At 42.2% G+C, this 21314-nt stretch overlaps 1 protein-coding gene across 8 annotated transcripts in view; it reads right to left on the reverse strand.

Moving 5' to 3' along the window:
* Nucleotides 1-21314, reverse strand: part of agap1 (ArfGAP with GTPase domain, ankyrin repeat and PH domain 1) — a 228738-nt gene that overhangs the window by 79479 nt on the left and 127945 nt on the right. For 5 of the 8 annotated variants that reach the window (XM_078165886.1, XM_078165885.1, XM_078165883.1 and 2 more), the window contains 3 exons: nucleotides 14161-14265; nucleotides 6118-6295; nucleotides 3603-3767 (listed from right to left, as the gene is read on the reverse strand). In XM_078165886.1, the coding sequence (XP_078022012.1) occupies nucleotides 3603-3767; nucleotides 6118-6295; nucleotides 14161-14265 (448 nt within the window). The remainder of the gene's footprint in view (nucleotides 1-3602; nucleotides 3768-6117; nucleotides 6296-14160; nucleotides 14266-21314) is intronic. The other 3 variants (XM_078165887.1, XM_078165884.1, XM_078165881.1) reach the window with 1 other exon arrangement.

Here is a 21314-nt window from a genome sequence, read left to right on the forward strand (position 1 = left end):
TTCATGGAGTATGTAAGACAATATATATCCACTTTTAGCTATACGCTTAGCTATTTCACATTATATTAATATTTAAAAGTACACAAGGAACAGATATTTGCGAATATATAATAAGACAATAAAATATTTGCAAGCATAAAATGATATGGAAATTTGGAGGTATCTGAAAGTATGTTAAGTTTATAGAACTTTGGAAGTGTAGAAGAAAATGGATATTTAAAAGTATACAAGGATACAGATATTTCTATGTATTTGTGAATATTTACATATTAAGATATATATTTAAGTATTTTTGAAAATGATTATTTGAAACTATACAAGGATACAGTTTTTTGTATGTGTAAATGTGTCAAGGTAAGAAATGTGTATGTAGTAAGGATATAGGAATTTGGTGGTACATATGGAAATGGATATTTGAAAGTATACAAGGATAATTATTCCTCAGGTGAAGGGCTCATCAGGGTCAGACAGGAGTAACTTGGTGCAAGTTACTCCTGTCTGACCCTGATGAAGACCTATGTTGGTCGATACGCGTTGGTCATTTTTTAACTCTTTTTGATTCATTTTGCCATGTAAAATAAAGGCATTTTAACTTTACAGACTTTACAGTGTGCCTTGGTGTGTTTTTGAAGGAGCCTTGCATTTTTTGATTTTTTACTGAGACTGTTTGACCCATGCAATGAGCCCTTCACCTGAGGAATAAGTGCAAAATACCTGAAGTATCCAAAGAGCACCTGTATTGTGACCAACAGAAGGACCCAGCAGCGCTTCCACTCTGTTGTCTTCATATACAAGGATAATATTGGCAGTATGTATTTGAATTTTACACACTGACACTGCAGTCGCTGATCTTTAAAGCTACAGGAAGCAAAATGTTCTTCACAATAAAAGCCCTGCATTGGCTGACCAGTGAACAGCTTTTACTTTGGAACAGAGACAGGATGTGCTGAGTTTTCTGAACTGATAATAAAACGATTTACTTATAAGGAAGCCTCAGCACGCACTTCCTGTTTGGGTGACTTATGTTCAACTTCATATCTTATTTTGAAGGTATTGATTGATTATTTATTTATTTCCTATAAACAAGTATTGATCATGTGTCAATCATCCAATCAGAGACAAGGTCTATTGTTAAAGGAACATTTGGTGGAAATATAAAATACGACGCCAACAATCAGAACCAGGACCAGAACCAGGGTCAGAGCTGATGAACCTGATCGATATCCCGTTCGGGTGGACGCGCAGGTCCGGAGGGCTCGGCGCTGTGGGCGAGAGCGAGCCTATCAGAGCAGGAAGTGGAGTCTCTCAGTCTGGCCTCCACTCTTCATGGCGCCCGCTGACAGCCGTGACTAGCGGCAGAATAAAATAACATTCAGCTTCCATCAATATCACAGCGCGGCGGCGACGCTGACATGAGTGCTGTGTGTCAGTGTGTGTGTGTGTGGAGATGGAAACACAAAACACACACACGTATATACACAAGCGGCTGGTCGGCCGGCGAGCGGCAGACAGCCCCAAGGACGGCCATAACTTATTTTACAATCGTTTAGTCTCAGCTCAAGTGGAAAATGTGACAACTTATCTCTGCTGACAAGATGCCATCCCCGAGAGTGCAATTAACCGCCGTGGATTAACGGCCCTCCCATCTGCAAGCCGCGCTCCATCCACGTCAACCCCCCCCCCACCTCCACCTCCACCTCCACCTCAAGACCTCCTCCTCCTCCTCCTCCTGATCCACTCTCCCTCCATCCCTCTGTGCTGATTGTTGTCTCTGCTGTTTCCTCTCAGATCTGAAGCCGATCAACAGTTTGGACACTGACCGCACCTCACATCCTTTACTTCAGTGCGACCAGGAAAATACTCGATTACAAGTAATAGTACAAAACACCATCACCAAAAGATTCAAATTATTATGTCGGGCCCCTCCAAAGGGTCCCAGATAAACCTGATGGGTCTTTACCAGTAATGGTCACAATAAATCTCTGTGAACGGACAGTTTTGTAAACAGATATTTACCTCTACATTTCGGCCTCTTGTCCGAACACATCAGAGTTTTAGGTCACTAAGACTTCTTCACTTCTAAAGCGCAGATTTTTCAAAACTCTGGTTACTGTTAATCTGGCAGTGACGTAATCTCCTAAATTGGTGCGTTCCTGTTGTTGCTTTGCCCTCCAGGATGTTGAGATTGCAACAATTCAGCCAATCCCCCACCAGTTCAGATTCGGAATTCCTTCCGATTTCGTCTCATCACCACAACTTTACCACATTTGTCTTTCTTAAACAGGTAAAATCTGGTTTGATCATAGAGCTGCGTGCAACGCATGGATTCACTCAACCCCTCTCAGAGTCACACACACAGTGACAGGGCTATCTGTTAGCATCACAAAGCTAACGTGACCCAACGGTTATGAGCAGTTTAACGACAGTTGAGCTGTTTTGCCATTGGTATGAGATGTTAGCCACTGCTGCGGGGGTTCCAGCTTCAAGAGTCACAACATGATGAGTAGGGGTGCGATCATGTATGCGCAATGTCTAAAATAAAACAGAAAAGAAATGAAACATATAGACGGAAACTATCGGTGCTGCAGCGACAGCTTCGCCCCCTGAACCTGCTGTTCTCAGCCAGGTCCTTACATTTGGCATCAGTGTATTTAACATGAATCAATTCTTGGCAGCACCGGCAAAATTCAGTCGGAAATCAAAATCATTCTCAAATATTGATTATGTGAGTATAATAATACTGATAGAAATGATACGTCAGAGGAGGCAGAGTCAGCTCTCAGTTTCATTGACGGAAGAGGAAACACTCCCCCCACAGAGTTTGGCTCTTCGTACTTTTTGCCTTGCTGTCTTCGGATAAACTTGTTAGATTTGCTGTCTTAAAGTTTGGCTAAATTTTCAGGATAACAAAACTCAAAAAGATGAACTTCCTGACGTCATTATGAACCCCGGCAACGAGCTGAAACTCCCCAAATTTCCCTGCTGCAGTTTAAAAAGCGTAAACAGAATATTGATCATGCCGTGTCATCGAGACATTGCCAGAATCCACCTCCAGATACAATCTGGGCTCCTTCTTCCATTAGATGTAGACCTCTACATGTGTGTGTGTGTGTGTGTGTGTGTGTGTGTGTGTGTGTGTGTGGCCCCTGGGAGTCCACTGAAAGCATTTCACAGCTTTAAACGTTATTTGCGGAGGGCCGGGGGGCAAAACACTGACTGCAGAGCTGTCAGTCAAGCTTATCGTCACGGCAACACACACACAGACACACACACAGACACACACACATGGCCTGACAGCTGTCAGTCTCAGCGTCTCGCCCTGTGTGTGTGTTTATAAGGTAACACAGCAGTTAAGGACTCACACACACTCTGGGCGGCCATTAGCCTGACGAACAGTTAAAGCAGCATTAGCGTTCTGGCAGCTGGATCAATAGGAGACAAATGATAGGCTCCCCCGTGGAGCTGCGCACCGGGGCCCTCTGAGCCCCAGCAGGCTGCCTGCAGTGGAGCTGCGTGTGTGGACCCGATGTGTGTGAGGCTTTTAAATAAAGACAAGACAAACTGTCCGACGTCTGACATGTTTAAACAAAGTTTGTGTTTACCTGTGCTGACTCCGGAGTTGGCGATGACGGTGGCGTCGGTCCACTGGTCGGCGCTGGAGACGGAGTACGAGCGCTGGTGCATCCCCTCCAGGCCGCGACTGTTGAAGGACACCAAGCTGACGCCGCTCGCCATCTGAGACACCGACGAGCTGCTGGTCACCGAACCTGAGGGAGGATGTCAGGTTTAAGTCTTCGGTCTGAGAGGACGAGGGACGTCCAACTCTAAAATACGTCTCTGTCTGTTTAAAGGTCCATTCAGTCAGATACTGATTCATCATCACACTTTGACTCATGATGCTCAGTTTTTACGATGGCATTACCCACAATGCACCTTCTCCTGACAGCTGCGTGGTAGACTATGGTGTGCTACGCTAGTTAGCAGTTAGACGTCTGACTTTTCAGTCTTGTCGTGACGTCATGTAACTGCTGATCGTTTATATCTGACATGTCTGACAGTGGAGGTGGTGTCAGGACGTTTATTTACGACACCTAACAAAAAAAAAAACAGGAAGTTAAGACACAAAACAGGAAATGGAACAAACAGTAAAAGCAGCCAACTGAGAATTTTACTTTTTTCTTTTACAGAGGATCAGTAAAGAGAGAGAGAGAGGATAAGTTTGGGAATTTTTTGGGGGACAAAAGTAAATTTCAATTCATTTCAAGTATAAAATCCTAATTTTTATTGGTGAAAGTGTTTATTTATTCATTTTTTGCGCCGCATGTATCTAACCTAGTTTTGCAAAGCGTCCGTACATTTTCTTTAAGTTCATCTCAAAAAACAAAAAAAACAAACAAAGAAACATTTTCACAATTTCAGGATAAAATTTGCGCCTTTTAAAAAAACATTGTGGGGCACCCAAAAATGTAAATTCAGCCATTATCTACTCCCCCATATGCCGAGGGAGGCTCAGGTGAAGTTTTAGAGTCCTCACATCACTTGCAGAGATCCAAGGGGAGAGGAGGTAGCAACACAACTCCACCTAATGGAGGCTGACGGCGCCCCAGATTCAAACGTCCAAAAACACATCATTGAAACCACAAAATATCTCCATACTGCTCGTCCGTAGTGATCCAAGTGTCCTGAAGCCCCGACATAAAAAGTTGTTTGGAAAAACCTCATTTGAACTCTGTTTTAACCTCATTGTAGCCTGTAGCTCTGACTGCCTCTCTGGGCACCGCGCTCACGTGTGTGTTCACGTGCTTTCGCTGGTCTGGCGCACAAGCGAGCAGTATGGAGATATTTTGTGGTTTCAATTATGTGTTTTTGGACGTTTGAATCTGGGGCGCCGTCAGCCTCCATTAGGTGGAGTTGTGTTGCTACCTCCTCTCCCCTTGGATCTCTGCAAGTGATGTGAGGACTCTAACCGCCCCCCGATGATGACAATCCCTTTAAGCTCTGTTATTTTCATTATCTTTTATTTTTTTGATTTTTCAATAAATTTTTCGACATAAAATAGAAACCTTTTAAAAGTAAACTTATTTATTTATTTTTTTTCCCCAAAAAATATGGTCACAAAGAGTCGGGAAATTTTTGGTTAAATTTGGAAACATTTCTGTTAAATTTCCAGATATTTTCAGAGGAAAGTGAAGCTTGGAATTTTGGAGAATTCTATAAAAGATTTGTCGTTCAAATAATTTAATTTGAGTTAAATTTGTGTTTCACATTTCTGTCAAAGATTCGTCTCCATCAGCAGCCTGAGAAAAAACTGTCCCCGCTAATTCCCACGGAAAGTTTCCACCTCGAATATTCCCAGCATTTTGCAGCCATAGTCCAAACACAGTCGGCCGTGTAACACACACACACACACACACACAGAGGCACATAAAAGGCAGCTTCTTACATTACAAGCTGGCTGCTTAAATCAAACCCTTGAGTTAGTAAGAGGCTGCTCGCTCCAACAGCCGGGTGATTCACCCCCCCTCCTCCTCCTCTCATTACAGCTCATCTCTTGGTGCTGGCTGAGCGGAGCCAGGACTCTGATTGCATTAATATTCATGACAATAATTAGTACATGGAGTACGGCTCACTGAATATTCATGCTATTAGCTCGGGCCTCCTGGATCCCAGTGTGTGTTTGATTTAACCGCCTCATAAGACCTGCTTTTATGTGCGGCGCCGAGGAGCGCTCGTTTCCCTGCACCTTTTGTTTTTTACGACGTCTTCCTTCAGGTGCAAAGAAGCGTTCTGTGTGTTTCAAGGATGCGTTTTTTTTTTCCTTTCTCGTCTTTGAATATTCAGCAGAGGACGAAACACGCATGTGTTTATGATGAGGCATCAAGAGCTGCAATTAGTGCTGATTAAAAAATAAATGTTCTCATGTTGGTGTCAACTGATGGTTGTTCCTCCACGCCGACCCCTGGACGTGACGCCGGGCCGCGGGGACATGGAGTCCAACCCTACGTCACAGAAACTCTCATTCATTTCAATGTTCAAATACACAGACGCACTTCCTGGTTTTATTTTTAATGCCTCATGTTTGACACGTATGAGATGGAGTCTTCAGGGGACACTGACCTCTCTCACCTGGAGTCTGTCCCAGCTGCATGCTGCTCATGTCCTTCGTCAGACCGTTGGTTTTGGGGCTCGGGACGGCGGCGCAGGTGGACACGGCGCGGGGCGGCCTCTTCCCCGGCACCTTGACTGTGGTCCTCAGCAGGTCGATCTCCTTACCGTGGACATTCTGCATGTAGTCCTGAGGGACAGGAGGGGGAAGGTCAAAGACAGTTTAGAAAGGGAAGACATTTTTAGAAAGTGAGGACATGCTTGAAATGTGGACTTTTTAGAAAGTGAAAACTGATTCAGAAAGTGAGGACATTTTTAACAAGTTAGGACATGTTTGGAAAGTGAGGACATTTTTAACAAGTTAGGACATGTTTGGAAAGTGAGGACATTTTTAGAAAGGGAAGACAGTTTTTAGAAAGTCAGGACATTTTTGAAACGTGGACTTTTTAGAAAGTGAAAACTGATTTAGAAAGTGAAGACATTTTTAAGAAGTGAGGACGTTTTTAGAAAGTGAAGACATTTCTGGAAAGTGAACTGCAAACTGATTTAGAAAGTGAGGACATTTTTAGAAATGAGGACATTTTTAGAAAGGGAAGACAGTTTTTAGAAAGTCAGGACATTTTTGAAATGTGGACTTCTTAGAAAGTGAAAACTGATTTAGAAAGTGAGGACATTTTTAAGAAGTGAGGACGTTTTTAGAAAGTGAAGACATTTCTGGAAAGTGAACTGCAAACTGATTTAGAAAGTGAGGACATTTTTAGAAATGAGGACATTTTTAGAAAGGGAAGACAGTTTTTAGAAAGTCAGGACATTTTTGAAATGTGGACTTCTTAGAAAGTGAAAACTGATTTAGAAAGTGAGGACATTTTTAAGAAGTGAGGACGTTTTTAGAAAGTGAACATTTGTAGACAGTGAAGACATTTTTAGAAAGTGAAGACGTTTTTAGAAAGTCAAGACATTTCTGGAAAGTGAACTGAAAACTGATTTAGAAAGTGAGGACGTTTTTAGACAGTGAAGACATCTTAAGAAGGGCAGACAATTTTAAAAAGCGAGGACAGTTTGAGAAAGTGAACACAGCTTTAAAAAAATAAATAAATAAATAAAACGTTGCTCACGACGAGTGTGTCGCTCAGTGGGGGGAGGGGATTAACTCCGGATAATAAATCAGCTGAATCTCAATATTATACAACAGAAACAAAGCCACACTAATCCCTCAAAGCGGCGCTGAAGTGGCCGACCACACCGGCTCTGATTGGTTCCGCCCGTTCGTCGTCACGCCCAGAACACGACCTGAACGCCGCCGGACGCCTGGACCGCCCCCCGATGATGAGCTCTCCTCCGGATCAGAGAGGTGAGTGGAAACACAAGTAGAGGTGTTAATGACGGACGAGAGGCGCTTGTTAAATCCACCCTCCGCTCCCCCTCTGAGCCGGGTGGAGTGTCAGCACTGACCCCAGAGGAGCAGGGCATTGTGGGAGGTCGGCCTCCTCTTCAACATGAAGGAGACGAGGAGAAACAAAGCTTGCACCGCCTGCTGGGCCGGATTAAATCCACCACTGGACTGCTATCTTTGTGAGCACCAGGACATTTAAGACAGGACACAGAGGACATTTTGGACATTTATGGAAAGTGAGGACATTTTTCATAAAGTGAGGACATTTTTCTAGAGTGAGGACTGTTTTGGAAAGTTAAGACATTTTGGACATCTTTAGAAAGTTAAGACATTTTGGACATCTCTAGAAAGTTAAGACATTTTGGACATCTTTAGAAAGTTAAGACATTTTTGAAAAGTGAAGATTTTTTAAGAAAGTGAGGGCATTTTGGAAAGTGTGGACGTTTTTGGAAAGAGAAGGCACCTTTGGAGAGTCGAGACAATTTCTGAAAGTGAGCACATTTTTAGAAAGTGAAGACATTTTGAGAAACTGAGGACATCTTTGGAAAGTGAGGACATTTTTAAAACGTGGACTTTTATTTTAGAAGGTGATTCTGAGAGAGTGAGGACATTTTAAGAAAGTGAGGACAAATGAGGATTTTTTTTTGATCGTGATGACTTTAAGAACGATGTCTTTATAGTTTCAGGAGGTAAGGACATTTTTAAAACCTGGACTTCTTTAGAAAGTGGAGACATCTTTTCCAAACTTAAGACACCTTTGGAAAGTGACGGTGTTTTTAGAAACTAAGGACATCTTCCGAAAGTTAGGACATTTTAGAAAGTGAAGACTGATTAAGAAAGTTAGGACATTTTTAGAAAGTGAAGACTGATTAAGAAAGTTAGGACATTTTTAGAAAGTGAAGACTGATTAAGAAAGTTAGGACATTTTTAGAAAGTGAAATTATTGGAAAGTGAGGGCTTTTAAAATATGTCCTTAGAGTTTAAGGAAGTGAGGACATTTTTAAAATGTGGACTGGAAAACTGTTTTTGAAGGTGAGGAAATTCTGAGAAACTGAGGACATTTTCAGAAAGTGAGGATATTTTTAAAAAGTGAGGACATTTGTAGAAAGAAATCCTTAGAGTTTAAGAATATATTAAGAAAGTAAGGACTTTGTATGGACTGGACTGGATTTAAATAAAGTGTGGACATCTTTGGAGAGAAAGGAAATTTTGGAGAGCAAGAACTTTTGAAAATATGTCCTCTGAGTTCAAGGAAGTGAGGGCATTTTTAAAACGTGTGCTTTTCTTTAGGAAGTGGAGACATCTTTTCCAAACGTATGACACCTTTGGAAAGTGACGGTGTTTTTTAGAAACTGAGGACATCTTCCGAAAGTTAGGACATTTTAGAAAGTGAAGACTGATTAAGAAAACGAGGACATTTTTAGAAAGTGAGGACATCTTTGGAGAGTGAAGAAAGTATTGGAAAGTGAGGACTTTTAAAAGATGTCCTTAGAGTTGAAGCAAGTGAGGACATTTTTAAAACGTGGAATTTTTAGAATTTTTAGGCGTTTTTAGAAACTGAGGACATCTTCTGAAAGTTAGCACATTTTAGAAAGTGAAGACTGATTAAGAAAACGAGGACATTTTTAGAAAGTAAAGACATCTTTGGAGAGTTAAGAAATTATTGTAAAGTGTGGACTTTTAGAAATATGTCCTTAGAGTTGAAGGAGATTTTTGGAGATTGGGGCAACAGTTTGAGAGTATGGATTTATTAGAAAGTGAGGAAATGTCTGCTGGTCCTCACGTACTGGTTTAGGTTCAGGTTTTGTCTGTGAATACAGAAGTCCAAACTTTTGTAAGAGTAAATAAAACTAAATGTCTGGCAATGAGTGTTTTCCAAACACCTGTCCACTCGTCAGGACACGAGGACACATTAACCTGGACCTAATTACGACTTTAAACCCGAACCAGCTCCTCGTCCTCAGACAGCCGTTTATAGAGGAGCGAGGACCGAAGACAACGTCCTCGCTCTGCAGCTCGAACACTCTAATTGGTCCTCACAACGATGGACTTGCAGGGACACACTCCGACAACACACACACTCTCTGTGAGTGTGTCCCGCCTCCCTCTGGCAGCTCGGCTGACAAAAGGCCAATTCAAAGCCAAGTGCTCTCGACGGCGTCTTAACAAGCCACCGGAGAGCCCTCGAGCCAGGGGCCCGCTGGGTAAACCCCTACACACACACACACACACACACACACACACACACACACACACACTCCCCTCCGACAGATTGACCGAGGTAATTGAGTCTCCATTTGCATCGAGGAGCTTTCATCATCGGCCCGATCGTCCACGCCACGCAGCGGCGTCCAGGACGGATGTGTGTATCGACCAAACACACCGACAGCAGGTGGTGTGTGTGTGCATGCATGAGTGCGTATGTAAATGTGTGTGTGTATAAATGGATGCATAAACGGCGGCGGTGGCAGCGTCAGTGTGAAAAATGGGACAGGAACAGAGAGCTGGATTCTGCTGACGTGGAGGGAAACGTGAATCCATACAGAGCGTGTGCGTCCAAAAAGAGACGATCGATGGACGGAGAGACGGCGGGAGATGAAGGAGGAGAAGAAGAAGAAGCTCGGCGGGCAGACAGGAAACATTAAGCAGGAAGTGATGACGGTGACGGAGGTGTAAAAATGATGAAACGATAGAGTGGATGCAAACACGCAGAGTTCAGTGTGATGATGTCCACACAGTGTCCAGTTTATTAGGAACACCCTGCTCACAGTGCTGCAGTCGTTAAATCCTGTTTTTAAAAAGGTTATTTATTTTAGTTTGTGTTGAGACAAACGTTATTAATCATCATGTGCACAAATAAAAACCTTAAATATCAACAAAATGTTAAATGTCAGGCATTAAAACACGGAGCTAATTATACTCTAATCATAAAATAAAACATCAAGGTGGACAGGAAGTGCAGCCTGAATAAACTGGAATTAAAGGTATGAAATATGCAGGGATGTAAACAGGTGGTAAAACAGGAATTAAGTTTAATCCATGAATGAGATTAAACATCAACAATTTGTTATTTTCATATTATTTCACCCGCCTAGTTCTGTCACGTTTAAAATGGCTTTTTAAAATTTATTCTATTTATTTTATTTAATTTAAGAATTTTTATTTTTTTTGTATTTTTTTAATTTTTTACATTATCTTGTTGTTTTTTTATTTGACTTTTTTAATTGCTCTTTTTAAATAATTTTAAAATCTTTTTGAGATAATGACACACTGTGAATTCATTTATTCGTATGATTATTTTTATTATTTCATTATTTTTATTTTATTTTTTAAACTGACATTGTACACAGATTTTCAAAAAAGTAAGAAATTTTGAATATATTTCTTAATTGTATTTTATATTTATGTTTCTTGTCTCCACCAAAACACCACAGTAATTAAACCAGATATTTATTTATTTATTTTTTCCTTTTATAAATTTTTTTAGATATTTTAAATATTCCTATTTTTATTTTCTTTCTAATCTCTTTAAATATATTCTAAACAGTCACACTGCACACACAGGGTTAAAAAGAAAGAGTCAGTGGACCTTTAGTTCAGCTTGTTCAGTGTCATAATTAATCTGATGACAGACAGTGTTCACCTGCAGGGGGGCGGGGCCACAGCAGAAGGTGTTGGATACGATGTTGAAGCCACAGCTGCAGGCGGACAAACTGTTTCCTGTCTGAGATGATTTCAGCCTCCTCTCAGAATCCGGCTGATTAATCACTCTCTCTCTCTCTCTCTGTCTCTGTCTCTGTCTCTCTCTCTCTCTCTCTCTCGCCTGGTTGTTGGCTTTTATTTTTTTTTTTGGCTCCGTCTTCGTCTTCTTCAGTTTGGACGAGACTTTTGTTGCCAATTAGGTGGCATCTACTGCCATCCACTTAATTAGCGGCATTAATGTGATTTCTTTGCACATAGTCGGGCAATTAGCAGCGCTGATTGAGTTTCATTCGATTAGCCTCCGCAAACACGCTAATTGACGCTTGAGCTGCAGATGCAGAAAAAAAAAAGAAAGAAAGAAACTGGCTTTTTGGTGCTGGAGGGGGTTTGTGTATGTGTGTGTGTGTGTGTGTGTGTGTGTGTGTGTTTACACATGAGTATGTGTTGATGTGTTAAGTGATGAGTTTTAACACTAATTTCCTGCATCAGCTGCTCTGATCGGTGACGGACGTGTGCAGTTTGGTGAAGTGCTTCTCGGCTCCGCGGGGAATCGAACCGACGACCTGCAGGCTGCAGAGCTGCCTTGCTCAAACACACCGAACCCTCTGAGGTTTAAACCTCTGTGTGTTATTCATCAGCTGATTTAATGTTTCTGAAGATGGTAAGTTCGTCAGCTGACAGCGAGAAAAATAACTGTTTTAATAATCGATAAATCAATAAACATCTGCTGCTGCTTCAACGTCTCAGTTTCTTTGTCTCATGTGACTTTAACGTGAATGATTTAACAAAACATTTTTCACTTCTCTGACATTTTCTGGACGAAACATATGATTCATTTATAGAAAATAAAAATCAGCAGATTTAACTAAATGAAAATCATGTTTGTCATGGAAACAAATACCAGACATAAATACTTTAAAATCAAAACGTGAAATTTCTTGATTTGCAATTTTCAAAACTTCAACTTTCAGCATTTGGAAAAAAAGGACACACACAAAAAAAAAAAATTATATTCATAAATTTGGACCCAAAATTTAAACTCTCGAAATTAAATAAAATAAAAGGAAAAAAAAAAAAAGAAAAAAGATCAGGTTTCTTAAATTCAGTAAGTAAAATTCTATCCAAAAATTCAACTTTCAGAATTTGGAGAAAAAAAAGGACAAAAAACAAAATATTCACGAATTTGGAGCCAAAAATTAAACTCTCGAAATTAAATAAAAGAAAAAACGAAAAAGAAAAAAAAAAAAAAGATCAGGTTTCTTAAATTCAGTAAGTCAAATTTGATCCAAGAATTCAACTTTCAGAATTAAAAACAAAACAAAACAAAACAAAAAAATTTGTTTCAGATTGTTAAAATTCGTTTGGTCAAATTTTGATCCAAAAATTTAATTTTGCGAATTTCAAGAATAAATAAATAAGTAAACAAATTTGTTTCAGGTTGCTCAAATTGGGATCCAAAAATTCAACTTTTAAAATTAAAAAAAAAGAAAAAAAGTTTTTGATACAGATTGCTCAAATTTGATTGGCCAGATTAAGATCTAGTTGAAAAAAATTCATTTTTTTTTTTTTTTTTTTAATTCAAAAAGCGACATCCAGGCTCCTCAGGCCACAGTAGGCGACTGATACTGAATGTTTTGACCAATCAAATGGACTGACGTTCTTTATGAATTCTAGATCTGAATTGGACCAATTCAATTTGAGCAACGTGAATCTTTTTTTTTTTTTTGCAATAATAAAAGTAGAATTATTTTAGATGAATTTATGAACAACAAAAAAAGAAAGCACAAATTAACATATTTCACTTTATAATTTCAAAGAGGTGAATTCAGAACAAATAAATTCACGGTTTTCAAGGTAAAATATTTCAATTCTATAAATTTAGTCGTATATAAATTCACATATTAAGTATCAAGTGTTTAAATTCAAATATTTCTGTCACTTATTTGCTTCCGTAGTTTCGACTCCTTCATTTATCTTACGCTTTGACTCTCTGTCAGTTAGTCTCTGTCAGTTAGTGGTGAACTGTGACATAAGACAGAAAAACATTTGGCATTTTTGCTCAAGAACGTGACACGAATTGCCCAAAAAATGTCCCTGTAAAGTTCTGCCAACTGGACGTTCAATGGGAGGTTGTACCAAAGTATTTAACTGGACTTTTACTCTGAAAATCTCAGAAAAATTGTGGTTATCATTAAAATTAAAGGGTTTTCTTGAAATTTATTAACAAATTTAACAGATTAAACTCTTTTTTTTTTTTTTTTTTCCAATAGATTTTTGGCGTTGTGTGTATTCTGGATTTGTTTATTGAGTTCCTACATTGTGCTGCAGCTGCTGTACAACTGTTTCCCTCGTGACACTTTATTTTATCTTCAATGGGAAACTGGAAAAACAAACTAAGATTAAAAAAACATGTAAACTAAATTTTATTTAAATTATTTAATTAAAAAAAAAAAAGTCTTTACGTTAAAGTCAGTGGAGAAAATCTGTTGAATGTGACGCTCCTAGCATCGATACGAGGCAGAAGACAGCGAGAGAAACTCAGTACCAAAAACTGTGTGTGTGTGTGTGTGTGTGTGTGTGTGTGTGTGTGTGTGTGATAATAAAGCGGCGTCGGGGCAGGATATTGTGCCAACAGGGCAGAGAGCCGGGGCAATTAGCAGAGACATTACAGCTGATATTCACATCATCAACGCCAACGTGGGCAAACAGATGACGAGTCCTAATTAATACACAAGCCATCAACACTGTGCGTGCGTGTGTGTGTGTGTGTGTGTGTGTGTGAGTATGATGGCCAAGTGGTGTCTGGAAACACACACACATACAGGAGGGAGATGAAGAGCAGCAGATAGATGGAGGTCAGCGCAGGCTGGCAGAGCGCTGGAGTCTAATAAGCAATCAGAGAGGGTTTGTAATGACTGTGTGTGTGTGTGTGTGTGTGTGTGTGTGTGTGCAGGTCGTACATGCAGACTCGGGTGGTAGGTGAGCAGTCCGTTGTCACACAGCGTCACGTACTTCTTCTTCCACTCCTTGTTGAGGGATTTACCGCTCCTCTTCAGCAGCATGCCCTGCAAACAGGAGACGACGCGTTCAATACGTTAAACACACACACACACACACACACACACACAAACTCTTCTGTTCCTGATGATGTCATGTAAAAACATTATGATGTCACAGTGACACTGACCCTTGACCTCTGAGATACAAAATATCATCATATTGATATTATTTTATCCTGTCAGACATTTGTGTTCAATTTTGTCAATTAATTCTTGAGTTATGGCCAAAAACACGTCGGACTGTCGACCACCACATTCTGATTAGTTAAGTCATAGAGTCCCAGTGGACGTTTGTGCCAAATTTGAGAAAATTCCCTTAAGACTCTTAAGATATTACATTTACAAGACTGAGACAGATGCAAGGCCCCACTGACCTTTGACCACCAACTTTTTATGAGTTAACTGTTGATTCCAAGATGATGTTTGTGCCAAATTTGAAAAAAAAAAATTGCCTCAAGGCCTTCTTGAGACGTTGTGTTCATGAGGATGAGATGGACAGGGTCTCAAAGACCTTGACCACCATATTTTAACAAGTTTATCCTTGAGTACGAGTAGACGTTTGTGCCAGTTTGAAGAAATTCCCCTCAGGTGTTCTTGCAGTATCGCGTTCCTGAGAATGAAACGGATGTAAGGTCAGTGTGACCTTAACGTTTGACTACCATCAGTTCATCGTTGAGTCCAAGTGGAAGTTGGTGCCATATTTGACAAAATTCTCTCAAGGCGCTCTGGAGATATCACATTCACAAGAATGAGACGGACGTAAGGTGAGAGTGACCTTTGACCACCAATTTCTAATCATCGTTGTTGATTCAAAGTTGATGTCTGCGCCAAATTCGAAAAACAAAATTCCCTCAAGGTGTTCTTTAAATACCACATGAAGGTGAATTCATTGACCTTTGACCATCAAAATCCAATGAGTTCCTCATTAAGTCCAAGTGAACGTTAGTGCCAAATCTGAGAAAATTCCCTCAAGGCGCTCTAAAGATATCCCATTCACAAGCATGAGACAAATGTAAGGTCACAGTGACCTCTGACCACCACATTCTTATGAGTTCATTGTTGATTCCAAAAAGACATTTGTGCCAAATTTAAAGAAACTACCATACGGCCTTCTTGAGATTGTGTGTTCACGAGGATGAGAGGGACGGGTACTCATTATCTTGACCTTTGACCCTTGACCACCAACGTTAAGTAAGTTTATTCTTGAGTCCATGTGGACATTTTTGCCAAAGCAGGCAGCAGCTCTGGAAACAGACCCTCTGGTTAGTGGATGCAGCAGCTTGAACTCACTCAGTGCATCCAGTGGCGGGTCTAACTCGTGTAACAGCAGCAAGTTTGCTGATCTGGCAGGGAGCCGGAGCTGCTGCCTGCTCTCGTCCCGGCGAGGTGGTCTGTAGCGGTGCGGAGTCAGACAGAGGACACACTGTGACTGGAGGCTCTAGCTAACGCCAGCTACATGAACTCGAAGCCACAGTTGAGCCTTCAGCACCTGTTAGCAGAAAATATGTGCAACATTTTCTCTCCAGCTCTGAAACGCTACGCTACACAATGTACGTTAAAAACTTTTCCAAAACAGTCGATGAATTCCAAACCATTCAAAGACCTGGACAACAGTTCTTCTGATTTCATAACTTTTCCAGGAACTTCATGACCGTGTGAAACCTAAAATATTACAGATTGCTGCAACATTAAGATTAAGATTACTAGACCGAAAGTGGCCAAAAGTATCTGGACGGCGTGTCCTACATCTCGATTCTTAGATTCAGCTTTTTGTGAACACTGGAGCTGAATTTAATTCAGAGGCTTCGGAGCGAAGATAACGAGCTTCCAGCCAGAAGATGGATTAAATAAAGAGTTCGTCTCTTCCCCAAAAAACAACACGTTAACATCGGAGCTGAAAGGAAGTGGACAACGGCGAGAAATCAGCAGTTATTTAATCGTCTGACTCGTGTTTCAACATCCCCGTTTCACTTCCTCTCTCCTACGCACATCAGCCGTGGCTGACTGACCGTTTAGGCCGAGCGCCCGCCCGCCGCCCGCCCACACTTCATTTGAGCCGGATTCATTAGGTTAGAGAGGGAGAGAGCACGAAGGTCAAAGAGACAGCGAGGGAGAGAAAGAGGGAGATCAGAGAAGCAGGGGGGGTGGCGGCGGCGGGGGATAAAACTGTCCGCTGATTAGCAATTACAGCCGCGCTGCCACGCGTGTCACTTCACTGGACCTCTACAACATTAACACTCCGACAGAGGATATTAATAGGGTCCAGCCATGAAGGGACGAAGGGGGGAGGGGAGGGGGGAGTCAGAGGCACCACTGAAGAAGAAGAGGAGGAGGAGGAAGTGGGGGTGAGATGTGAGATGGACAGACCGGCTGATGGACAGAAGCCTGCTCCCCGCTGCCCCGACCGCTCAGCTTTCATTAAGGCTGGTCGGTGGTGGCGGCGGGACAAGAGCGGTAGGCCCTGGGTGACCCCTCGCCGCCAGTGACGGCACATTTGGTGTAATTGGCGGTGACATAATGCCAAGAAGGGACGCTTCAGAGTGACAAAGAGGGGAGTCGAATGCAGGCAGTGAGTGGTGTAAAGGATGAGTGTCTGTGTCCAAAATGTCTTCCTAAAGAGTCTACGAGGTGAGACGTCTGACGGCAAGTCATCTTGTAATAAATACGCAGTGACAGCGGACGCAAAAGAACGTCAACAGAGTCAAATTTGATTGAAACGACCTGATAAAAACTTCTGGTGTTTGTGCCGTGCTATTTCTGCGGTTATAATAAAGATACGTTTGGTTCTAGCAGCCATGTCGGGTAATCGGTTGATCCACAACTTTGGTTTCAGCTTAAATATCTCAGCAAATGTTGAATGGACTGAAATTTGGTTCAGACATTCATGTTCCCTACAGGATGAACCCCAAAGAAATTGGTTATCCTCTGACTTTTCATTTAGCGCCACTAGCACGTCAAAGTTTTTAAAGTGTTTACTTTAAGAGTTCTCAAGAGTCTTGGTTCAGACATTTATGCTCCCCTGAGGATGAACCAGCGTGAATATATTCAATGATACAGATGTTTAAACATCATTTAACCAATGTGTCACAAACACGTTTAGTGCATTAAAGTGGTGTTAAACAGAAACAGTACAGATGAACGACTGCAACATTATCCAAGATACGAGATGTAAAGAGTTCCTAATGTGGTGTGTTCCGGATCAGTAACGGCCAGAGAACGTTCAGATTATCACTCTGAAGTCGAGTTTTACGTCCGTGGAGCTTCGTCAGGTCAGTGATGTTGTTCCCAGTGATTAACACTAATTTCAGCTCATGTCATGAGGAAGTAAAACAGATCAGTGTGTGTGTGTGTGTGTGTGTGTGTGTTGCTGCAACAACAGGGGTTCCCCACGGTGCGCTAAACACGACTTGACGAGCTTCCTGCTGCTCTGAAGTGAAAGCTGCCGGCAGCCGTGCAGCTGTCAGGCCAGCTGATCATCCATTACTGCCTGTTAGTGAGCGACCGAGCGGCAACATGTTTCCAGGCGTGTGTGTGTGTGTGTGTGTGTGTGTGTGTGTGCGTTTACATTCGGACGGTCGTCAATTAAGACTTTTTAGGTCAGCACACACTCATGGGAGTTTATCAATCTGAATCAATGGACAGATTTACAGAGGTGCAGCTCACTGAGATTATACGGACATTTAATTATTATCAAGGGACAAGAGTTCAAGAGTCTGAACCAAGGTTCCTGTTTTTGTTCGGTTGTCTATGTTTGCTTCAAGCGGGCTGAAAAACTCTACGTGAGTAGGGTTGCAAAATTCCAAGAGTGTTTAAGGTGGAAGCTTTCCATTAGAATTAATCATGATTAATGGTAAACATTCCCGATGACCCTCCTCCAAAATATGAATGATCCCGTCAGGCCCCACTCAGCCTCTCCATTGACTTCCTACAAAATGTACGTGCATTTTTCCACCAAATAAATTCACAATTAAAAGTTCTGATTTTTCTCTTGAAAAATGAATTGAATTCTTAAAAATAAAATTCAAACTTCCCTCTACATGACATACCTATGTCAGCCGGATATCCCCTTCGTCGTGCCATCATCACCTACATCCTGTCATTATTATACATCCTGTCATCATCACCTACGTCCTGTCATCATCACCCACATCCTGCCATCATCACCTACGTCCTGTCATTATCACCTACATCCTGTCATCATCACCTACATCCTGCCATCATCACCTACGTCCTGTCATTATCACCTACATCCTGTCATCATCACCTACATCCTGTCATCATCACCTACATCCTGTCATCATCACCTACATCCTGCCATCATCACCTACATCCTGTCATCATCACCTACATCCTGTCATCATCACCCACATCCTGTCATCATCACCTACATCCTGCCATCATCACCTACGTCCTGTCATCATCACCTACGTCCTGCCATCATCACCTACGTCCTGCCATCATCACCTACGTCCTGTCATTATCATGTACATCCTGTCATCATCTCCTACATCCTGTCATCATCACCTACGTCCTGTCATTATCATGTACATCCTGTCATCATCTCCTACATCCTGTCATCATCTCCTACATCCTGTCATCATCTCCTACATCCTGTCATCATCACCTACGTCCTGTCATCATCACCCACATCCTGCCATCATCACCTACATCCTGTCATCATCACCTACGTCCTGTCATCATCACCCACATCCTGCCATCATCACCTACATCCTGTCATCATCACCTACGTCCTGCCATCATCACCCACATCCTGCCATCATCACCCACATCCTGTCATCATCACCTACATCCTGTCATCATCACCTACGTCCTGCCATCATCACCCACATCCTGCCATCATCACCTACATCCTGTCATCATCACCTACGTCCTGCCATCATCACCCACATCCTGCCATCATCACCTACATCCTGCCATCATCACCTACATCCTGTCATCATCACCCACATCCTGTCATCATCACCCACATCCTGCCATCATCACCTACGTCCTGTCATCATCACCCACATCCTGCCATCATCACCTACGTCCTGTCATTATCACCTACATCCTGTCATCATCACCTACATCCTGCCATCATCACCTACATCCTGTCATCATCACCTACATCCTGTCATCATCACCTACGTCCTGTCATCATCACCCACATCCTGCCATCATCACCTACATCCTGCCATCATCATCTACGTCCTGTCGTCATCACCTATGTCCTGTCATTATCATATACATCATGCCATCATCACCTACATCCTGTCATCATCACCCACATCCTGTCATCATCACCTATGTCCTGTCATTATCACCTATGTCCTGTCATCATCACCTACATCCTGTCATCATCACCTACATCCTGTCATCATCACCTACATCCTGTCGTCATCACCTATGTCCTGTCATCATCACCTACATCCTGTCATCATCACCTATGTCCTGTCATCATCACCTATGTCCTGTCATTATCATATACATCATGCCATCATCACCTACATCCTGTCATCATCACCTACATCCTGTCATCATCACCTACATCCTGCCATCATCACCTACGTCCTGTCGTCATCACCTATGTCCTGTCATTATCATATACATCATGCCATCATCACCTACATCCTGTCATCATCACCTATGTCCTGTCATCATCACCTACATCCTGTCATCATCACCTACATCCTGTCATCATCACCTACATCCTGCCATCATCTCCTACATCCTGTCATCATCACCTACATCCTGTCATCATCTCCTACATCCTGTCGTCATGACCTACATCCTGTCGTCATCACCTACATCCTGTCATCATCACCTACATCCTGTCATCATCACCTACATCCTGCCATCATCTCCTCAGACACCAACAGTCAGACACAAACATCAGAAACTAGAAGCCAAAATGAAGGCAGGAATTTGACCTTTTGTTTTTATTTCAACTTTTAGAAACCAGTGTTTGTTACAACGCCTGAAGATGAAGTCGGCACGGAGCCACAACCTCAGCAGAAAACCTGACAAAATATAAAAACATTTTGAATGATGAATGAATGAATAAATGCTGCTACACACGAGTGTTTCTGAGGGACTGATCTCCAGAACTTGAGATGAGTGTGATGCTTTCCTGTTTCTTACAGCACCAGTTTTTGCACCCTACGCACCAAATCTAAAACTGCAGAAAACAGTGAACAAGAGGTCAGTGTTGGAGAGTCGAGGCCTGGACTAAACCGGCTGAACGAAAATTTCTTGCTCTTCCCCGTCCAAACCTGGTATTTGGGGAGGGAGACGTCAGCAAATTAATTTTGGCCATCCATCCAGGGGATGACAAGCGATCAGTTTGCTCGAGGGGAAGGCTAATTGAACGCCGCGTCGAAACCCTCCTGATGGGTAATATCTTTCATTATTCACCTCCCCGGGCTTCATGACACACACACGTCGCCTCTTATTTTACCTTCAGGAGGGAGAGGGGGGGTGGGGGGTGGCAGCCATGACAGCTCACAAGGTCTCCACATGGGAAAATAGATGTGGGGAGATAAATACATCCTCAGATACACTCTCTCCTCTCGCTGTACCCACGGCACTTCTCCGCCCCGGTGAAGTATTGTGGGGTAGTGCTTAGGAAAAGGTCGCCAGCTTCGGGGGGTGGCAGGGAGATGAAGTCATTTGTTAGGCATCTGAAAACATCCGAGGGCATTACTGAGATTCACAACTGTGGGTTCGTCTTCAAACATCAAAACAAAGAGTTGTGTTCAAGTGAAGGTGTTGACGTGGGACAGGAGGCACAGGTAGAGGCAAGGCATGGAGTTATGGATCCCCAAAACACAAAACTCCCCCGGACACACTCCCTCTTCTCTCATACTGACACACTTCTGCGCCTTGGTGAAGTATTGTGGCGCAGTGCTTAAGAAAAGGTCGCTAGCTTGGGGGAAGCCGAGAGATGAAGTCATTCGTTAGACGACGCATCCGAAAAGATGTTCGCGGGGCTCATACCTGAGGGTGTCTGATTAAAGACCATGTCAGAGGAGGGAAATGTTGGATGGAAACACGGA

This window comes from Epinephelus lanceolatus, chromosome 24 (genome assembly GCF_041903045.1).
Source record: "Epinephelus lanceolatus isolate andai-2023 chromosome 24, ASM4190304v1, whole genome shotgun sequence".
Classification (NCBI taxonomy): domain Eukaryota; kingdom Metazoa; phylum Chordata; class Actinopteri; order Perciformes; family Serranidae; genus Epinephelus; species Epinephelus lanceolatus.